Source organism: Hydra vulgaris, chromosome 05 (genome assembly GCF_038396675.1).
Source record: "Hydra vulgaris chromosome 05, alternate assembly HydraT2T_AEP".
In the NCBI taxonomy this organism is placed as follows: domain Eukaryota; kingdom Metazoa; phylum Cnidaria; class Hydrozoa; order Anthoathecata; family Hydridae; genus Hydra; species Hydra vulgaris.
Window position 1 is genome coordinate 21,679,541 of NC_088924.1, and position 7,960 is coordinate 21,687,500.

Below are 7,960 nucleotides of genomic sequence, written 5' to 3' on the forward strand. Positions count from 1 at the left end.
TATTGTAATAACAGGAAAACCAAGTGCACCTGAAGGGAAAATGTTACATCAGGCTTGGTCGGGAAGCGGGAGCGATCGCTCTGATAACTGACCACGGGAATAATATTTAGTTGCGAAAAGCTGGCCAGATTTTTTAGTCGTTTTGAGAACATTTCAAAAAACAAAAAGAAAGCGCAAAAAAGATTAATTGGATCGATGAGAGTCAATTACAAAAAAAAAATCTAGAAAATAACTTTTGACGCAAAAAAACTTAAAGCAAAATAAATTACGTTTAGAACAAATATTTTCGAAACATCGCTCTTTTATAATTTTTTTATAAAATTAGACAAGATTTTTTTATATAAAATAACATCTTACGATTGCTCAATAAGGAAACAAATGTTCTTTTATTTATTATAGAGTATTATATAATTTTTATTTATATACTCGTGTCTTATTTCCAGTGCTGGACTAAAGAGGGTTGGAGTTATATTAAGGGAGCTATATTCCCAGGCCCCACAATGCTAGGGGCCCCGAAATAGTCAAGAAGACTTTTTTTTAGTCATTAGGGATAGTGTAAAGCAGTTCTGCTTCCTCTTCATAAAGTATTTTTAGTTGATTTCTATCTTTTTAGGAGACTTTTATCTAGTTAATTTAATTACTACAGTAACACGGTATGGCACATAAAAAGGCCTCCAATATAAAAATAGCCCCCGGCCCTGAAAAGTCTAACATGATTCTAATAAAACTAATGCAAGCTTAAGTTTTATTTAAGCTAAATTATTTTATAAATAAAAAAGTTAATTTTTTTAATAACAATTTAATGTTTCGCGTGAAAATTTTGGCATATTTGAAACAATTCTTCTTAGTAAGATGATCAATCAAATAATGAAATCTGTTACTGTAGAAATTAAATTAACTAGATAGAAATCAACTAAAAAGATAGAAATCAACTAAAAATACTTTATGAAGAGGAAGCGGAAATGCTTTACAATATCGCTAATGATGTTTAGTGAGTGGGCTTTTTAATTTTAATTAGTATTTAAAACAGAAAAAAGTAACTTTTAGTTAAAGGATAACGAGTTTGTAAGAATCGCAACTGAAGCAAAAATATTTACAGCTAGTAAACCAATATCTAAGAAATTAAAAACTTTTCTTTATATTTTATAACTTTCTAAATATATACATACATACATACATATATATATATATATATATATATATATATATATATATATATATATATATATATATATATATATATATATATATATATATATATATATATATATATATATATATATATATATATATATATATATATATATATATATATATATATATATTATTGTTGAAAGTCTTTTTGTTTAACAAATAAATCGTGAAAATTTGTTTAAAAGATTACATTAGAATAAAAAAAACAGATACACATAATTACATTTACATAAAAAATACATACTTTTAACTATAAAATAAGAATATACTAATAAAAATCAATAATACATAATAAATTTTTAAAATTTTAACAATTTAAAAAATATGTATTTAAAACATTTATATTTGTAAACAAATAATATTAGTTTAAAAGATTTACGACTTTGCAGATGTGGCTCCAAGAATGAGCCATAGTATTAAAGTATTAGGTCACATGATATATATTCTTAAAAACAATTTATGCTTGAAATATCAACAAATTTCGAATAATACAATTTTTAAAACAATGTGACAGAAAACTCTAGAACTTTATTTTGCTTAGTCAGCGTAATTTTTGAACCAATAGAATTAGTTTGTTTGTAGATTTGGCAGGTTTTTAGTGTTCACAAATATGCTTTTTATACTTCCGCACCAAGATGTTTTAAGAACATTCAACTTTATGTATGTTTCTATGTATGTCCGTAAAACAAAAACTTTTTTGTTATACGGACATACATAAACTAAAATGTTCTCAAAACGACTACAAAACCTGGCCAGTTTTTTGCAACTAAATATTATTTCCGTGGTCAGTAATCAAGAGTGATCGCTCCCACTTCCCAACAAAGCCTATTACGTGTATCCAGGATTCCTGATACAACTGGCCAAGGTCAGGCAACAGTTACCAGATACGCTGTAAAGGCATGGAAACTAGAAAAAACACATGTGGCAATGATTTTTGACACAACTCTATCAAATTAAGGTTAGATAAATGGTTCTGCAAAGTTAATTGAAGAACACTTTAATAAAAAGTTACTTTAGTGCACCTGCCGCCACCATACTTTTGAAAGAGTTTTTGTCTTCTGTTTACTTAAAAGTATTTGGAGAATGTAGACCTCCGAACTACGAGCCATTTAGACACTTTAAAAAGGAGTTACGGTCTACACTTTCATAAACTTCTGATACTACTTTTAGAAAAATAAAAATTGAAGAACCAAAATTAAAGACCAAACAAGCAGAAGTAAAAATTTTTTAGTTCGGTTTATTTAACTGGAAACCTTGAAAAATATTAGGAGATGATTTTCAAGTATGTTGTCAACTTGCTATGCAATTACGCAATCCAAAACAAATAAATATACAGTGGCACAAACCTGGAGCCTTCCATCATGCTAGATGGATGTGTACAATCTTGTAAACATCAAAAATGTTTGCTTTTGCTGACCTGGCAGAGTATTAAGAAAGTTTTACAGAGAAATTATCACAGCTTTGTAAAATATATAAATATATATATATATATATATATATATATATATATATATATATATATATATATATATATATATATATATATATATATATATATATATATATATAAGTGAGGTTAGTATTGCGGTGTAAAATACAAAAACTCTTGTTCGTATGACAGTGCTCAATATTATCAAATAATAGAGCAATTTATACTTTATGTAATTAAATGAATAAAAACAACTAAATATATATATATATATATATATATATATATATATATATATATATATATATATATATATATATATATATATATATATATATATATATATATATATATATAAGTGTGGTTAGTATTGCGGTGTAAAATACAAAAACTCTTGTTCGTATGACAGTGCTCAATATTATCAAATAATAGAGTAATTTATACTTTATGTAATTAAATGAATAAAAACAACTAAATAGCGGGACTTGAAGTTTCATGCCTGAAGGCAATCATCAGCCGTGAATACAAACAAAAAACGTCAAAAAACCATTTAAAAAAACTTAAAATTAAATACCGTAGAACAGTTTCAGACGTGATAAACAAATCTGAATAAAAACAAAACAAGACAAGAAGCCGTTATAGTTTACTAGTCTCCTGTGTCAAATAAAGAGAGCAAGAATTTCTTTGAATGTCGACACTGAGATACAATTTCATTCTTTTTGTTTAGTAAATTTGTTCCACTATGTGATAAAATTACATATTTTTCATAGAGACAGAGGTGGCATAGTTTTGTTGTAAGATTATAGGGTCCGCAAGGTTTAATTATTCTCCACGTTAAGATAGGTTGAATGTTTTGATCTTTCAAGTTCCATACTTCCTTTGAAAGTTCAGTGTCGTTTCTGTATTTAACTGAAGCAAAGGATTTTAGATGATTAGCATATCTTAATTTAAATGAAGTGTGACTAATACCAAAATATACTTTTTTGTTACCTTCATTATTAATTATAGCTTGGTAAACAATATTGTTGAGCAAACACTGTTTGTTTAATGGACAAATTGATTTATTTACACAGTTACATTGCTTGGTTTCTATTAGCTTGTTGTTGTGCAATATTTTATGATTGTGTGAGTTGATTATTGATTTCAGGTAAGGCATGCAGATGTAACTAATCTTGATAGAATTTCGATTAAATATTTTATAAAGCTTGTGGCCTGGTGGAAAATGAGAATCTATAAGAGCCAGAAAACGGTAACCTAATTTTGTTTGGACATTTACACTGTACAGAGGGTTGTACCAAATTATATTTCGTTTGCGATATTTTTTTGTGCTTGGATTTGTTGTGCTTGGTAGATAAGCTTTGGGCTATGACCTGATTTTTTAAGAGCTTCTTCATATTGTGGAGTAGAATTGATGAAATATATATATATATATATATATATATATATATATAATATATATATATATATATATATATATATATATATATATATATATATATATATATATATATATATATATATATATATATATATATATATATTTATATATAGGGGTGAATATATAATACATATATGTGTACATATATGTGTAAATATATATTATATATATATATATATATATATATATATATATATATATATATATATATATATATATATATATATATATATATATATATATATAAATATTAGCGGTAGGAATTTTGGTAAACAAAGTCTCATATTAGAATTCCGAAGTCATAATTAAAACACTTTAAGCTGGAATTTTTGTTTTTATAGTATTTACGTTTTCATTTTACACTATTTCTAATGTAATATTAAATATATATGTGTATATATATATATATATATATATATATATATATATAATATATATATATATATATATATATATATATATATATATATATATATATATATATATATATATATATATATATATATATATATATATATATATATATATATATATATATATATACACACACACACTTGAAGGGAAATACCTAAAATAATAAAAAACCAAAGAACTCGTAATGGAAACAAGAGGTATGCTGGTTTGCCATCAGAGCTTCCAATAAGCGATCTTCCAACCTACAGACAAGTGATTCAATATTCATATTTTATTTGTAAAAATATGTATGAAGTAACAAGTATTAGTTCTCCAGAGATAATTTCAGAAGTGACAAATAAGTTGATCAGTCTGTGGAGTAGAGTAAATCCTAAGCTTCCTTTGATCCACGAGAAGTCAGTAGCCAAAAAAATTTCTAGACTTCTTAAGAGAGTTTTATTTGCTGAAGGAAAATGTAAAAATGCAAACAAAAACAAGGAATATCTTGATAACAACTTTGAGCATTTGTTTGATTTGTCTACTTGTGGTTGTGGACTTCCTTTAGTAGCTTGCAATAATAGGTTAGGAAAATTATTAATTTCATTTTTATGTGCAATACATATTTTTAGCTTGTGCTAAACTTTATACAAATAATTGTTTATAACTTGATATGATATTTTTTTATAGTTAAATGCTAAATTAAAAAGATTGTATTGGATAATTTTATATAGTTTTATAATTTTAATGATATGTTTTTGTTTTCAGTTTTTCTGTAATGCTTTTTTATAAAAATGATATTAAAATTATTCTAATAGATTTTAAATATTTTTATAATGCATGCAATTTTTTTATGCATAGATCTGTTAAGTGTAAGAATCCTTTGGATTGCAAAACAACACACTTTGCTTGTCTCTGTGAAAGCGGCAAAAAGGTAAATAATTTTAATTTTAAAAATTAGACTTTATTTAACTCTTTAATTTGTAATAATTCGGAGAGCTATAAGTCTGGTAGTAACAATCAAATACACGTCAGAGTGAAAAAATAGTGTACTTTTCTTCCATTTTGTCAGCAAAAGACTTTATTTTGTTTTATTATTAATAATAAAAAAGCCTAACAGATGGTTTGAACTGTAATTTTCTTAAGTGTTCAGGATATTGTGAAATATATTTGAGACTATTTTATTGTATTTATTCTATTCTAAAGTTACTTTAACAAGTTTATTATTGAACTGAGTAAACGCCTTGTTAAAAAAGTTTAAAATTGTTTTAGGTACCACCATTGGATAGAGAATATTTAAAAGATCAAAAATCTAAAATTGGAATAACAGGAAAATTTTAAATTGGTACAGTAGATAAAAAAACAGCTGCCAGAGAAAAAAGAAAGTGCGAGAGAGAAACTAACGAGCAGATAAAAAGATGTATTAAGTTGCCTGCTGCGGAAATTCAATGTGATTCCAATCTGGATACTGAGTTATTTGATAACAATAATAAATTTGAATCTGATCCAGGCTTTTCTATAACCGTGCCAGTTGAAAAAAATATATACTCATTTAACAAATTTGGCAAAAGCTGCTATACGGTTTGAAATAAGCGATGCTGTAACAGCTGCATTGGCAACAGCTGTATTAATAGACTATGGTATTGTAAAAAAATTTAATAAATCACAAATAATAACTGAAAAAAAGATTTTTGGAAAAAAAAAAAGAATCAGCACTATCATAAGTTCTAAACACTTAGCTGATGTTAAAGAATTAAAGATTATTGGAATTGATGGAAAAATTGACAAGTCTACATTAGTATATTCTGTCAGTTATAACACTAATGAAGATCCTATTATCGTTGCTTCAACCAAAGAAGAACATTATCTTACATTTACAGCAGAATATGGACCAATAGCACAAAATTATTTGACTCATGTAGTTATACCTAATGAAACTGGCGCTACCATGGCAAATGCTACTGCAAATGTTTTAACAGAATATAATAGTGTTCAGAGCTTAATCGCTGTTATTGTAGATAACACAACTTCTAAAACAGGTGCAGATAACGGTTTGGATATAAAACTCGAAAAATTCTTAAAAGAAGTTTGCACCTTTTAGGATGTTTGCTTCATCAAGTTGAACTTCCACTGTGACACATTATATGTGAGTTAGATGGAAACACAAATGGTCCTAAGTCTTATAAGGGGCCTATTGGAGATGCTGCATCTAATCAAACTCTTAATTGGTTGAGTTTGTTCCCATATATTTGGAAATAGAGTTGTTTGTTAGCAGTGAGGTTATAAGCGATCTTAGTGCAGACCAGCGAAAGCTTTATGAGTACTGTGTGGGTATCTCAAAAGGTTTTATATCTAAAAAATTTCTTGCAAAAAAGCCTGGACCAATTTTTCATGCTAGATGGCTAACTCTAGCCTTAAGAATAATGATGGCTTATGTTAGGACTGATAAACCATCTCTTGAGTTATTAGTAATAACTAAATATATTGTTCAAGTCTATTGTGTAATGTGGTTTGCTATAAAGCGCTCCATAAAATACAAAGATGCTTGTCAACTTCTGTACAAAACCATTCAATTAGTCAAGCTTCAAGACAGCAGGATTCAGAGCATTGTTTTTAAGAACTTACAAGGAAATTCATATTGTTGTTTGCAAGAAAATTTCCTGTACTGCATGCTGCTGGATGAAAATCTGAATATAAGAAATCAAGCCCTCAACCAAATCCTTAAAATAAGAGCATTGAAAGAAGACACTACTTTTAAACCAAAGCTTAAGCTGAAATCCATAATGAAAATAAATTTTGATGCTGAGTCTTGGGATTATCTTATTTCTGTTGATGATATTCAGGTTGAGCCCCCAACAACTCTTTGCATAACGTCAGAAAATCTGAGAGAGGCTATTAAATCAAACCTAAAACTTTGTGTAATAGATATGCCTAACAATTCTCAATCTGTGGAGAGAGCAGTCAAATTAACCTTAGAAGCATCTAAACAGGTTTATGGTTACAAAAAGAGACACAAATTCATTTTGACTAAAACCCAAAGTTGAAGAGAGAATAAAAGAAACGCAAAAAAGTGTGACTATTTTATAAAATGAATGTCTAGTATGTTAGTTATACTTTATGTTTATTCATTTTTTTCTTTAACTGCTGAATGAAATATTTACTGTAGTCAATAATCTAAATATAGTTCTATTGATATTAAATTCCTAATTACATAGACTTCCACAGCCGGTTTTCTAGGGAGGGGAGCAGTTGGTGAAATGGATACAAGCTCCACGATTTAGGGGCCTGCAAACGCTAATAAACTTCCTATTAAAACTTTTTTTTTTTGTAATTAATTTAACAACTATTCAAAATGACTAAAAATACGCATAAAGTTATTGTAATTATTAAAAATTTGGTTTAATCTCAGTTTTCAATAGTTTTTCTGTTTTTTATCTTTGAAACCTTTTTTTTCAACCAACTGCAAAAATTCAAGAAGTCTGTTAGTATAAAATTATATTTATATCTGT

General features: G+C 26.8%; 2 protein-coding genes across 2 annotated transcripts in view; one reads left to right on the top strand and one right to left on the bottom strand.

Annotated features, from left to right (window-relative positions):
- LOC136080686 (uncharacterized) overlaps positions 1 to 7,960 on the bottom strand; it is an 88,174-nt gene that overhangs the window by 44,506 nt on the left and 35,708 nt on the right. The window lies entirely within an intron of this gene.
- LOC136080687 (uncharacterized) lies at positions 4,604 to 7,642 on the top strand. The gene is made up of 3 exons (XM_065797665.1): positions 4,604 to 5,035; positions 5,313 to 5,385; positions 5,724 to 7,642. Exons 1-3 carry the CDS (start codon positions 4,761 to 4,763, stop codon positions 5,790 to 5,792), a joined length of 417 nt encoding a protein of 138 aa, XP_065653737.1. The 5' UTR covers positions 4,604 to 4,760; the 3' UTR covers positions 5,793 to 7,642.

Coding starts and splice junctions, on each gene's coding strand:
- LOC136080687 (XM_065797665.1), top strand. CDS start 4,761: ATGTATGAAGTAACAAGTATTAGTTCTCCAGAGATAATTTCAGAAGTG. Junction 5,036..5,312: donor TTAGTAGCTTGCAATAATAG/GTTAGGAAAATT, acceptor TTTTATGCATAG/ATCTGTTAAGTGTAAGAATC. Junction 5,386..5,723: donor TCTGTGAAAGCGGCAAAAAG/GTAAATAATTTT, acceptor AAATTGTTTTAG/GTACCACCATTGGATAGAGA.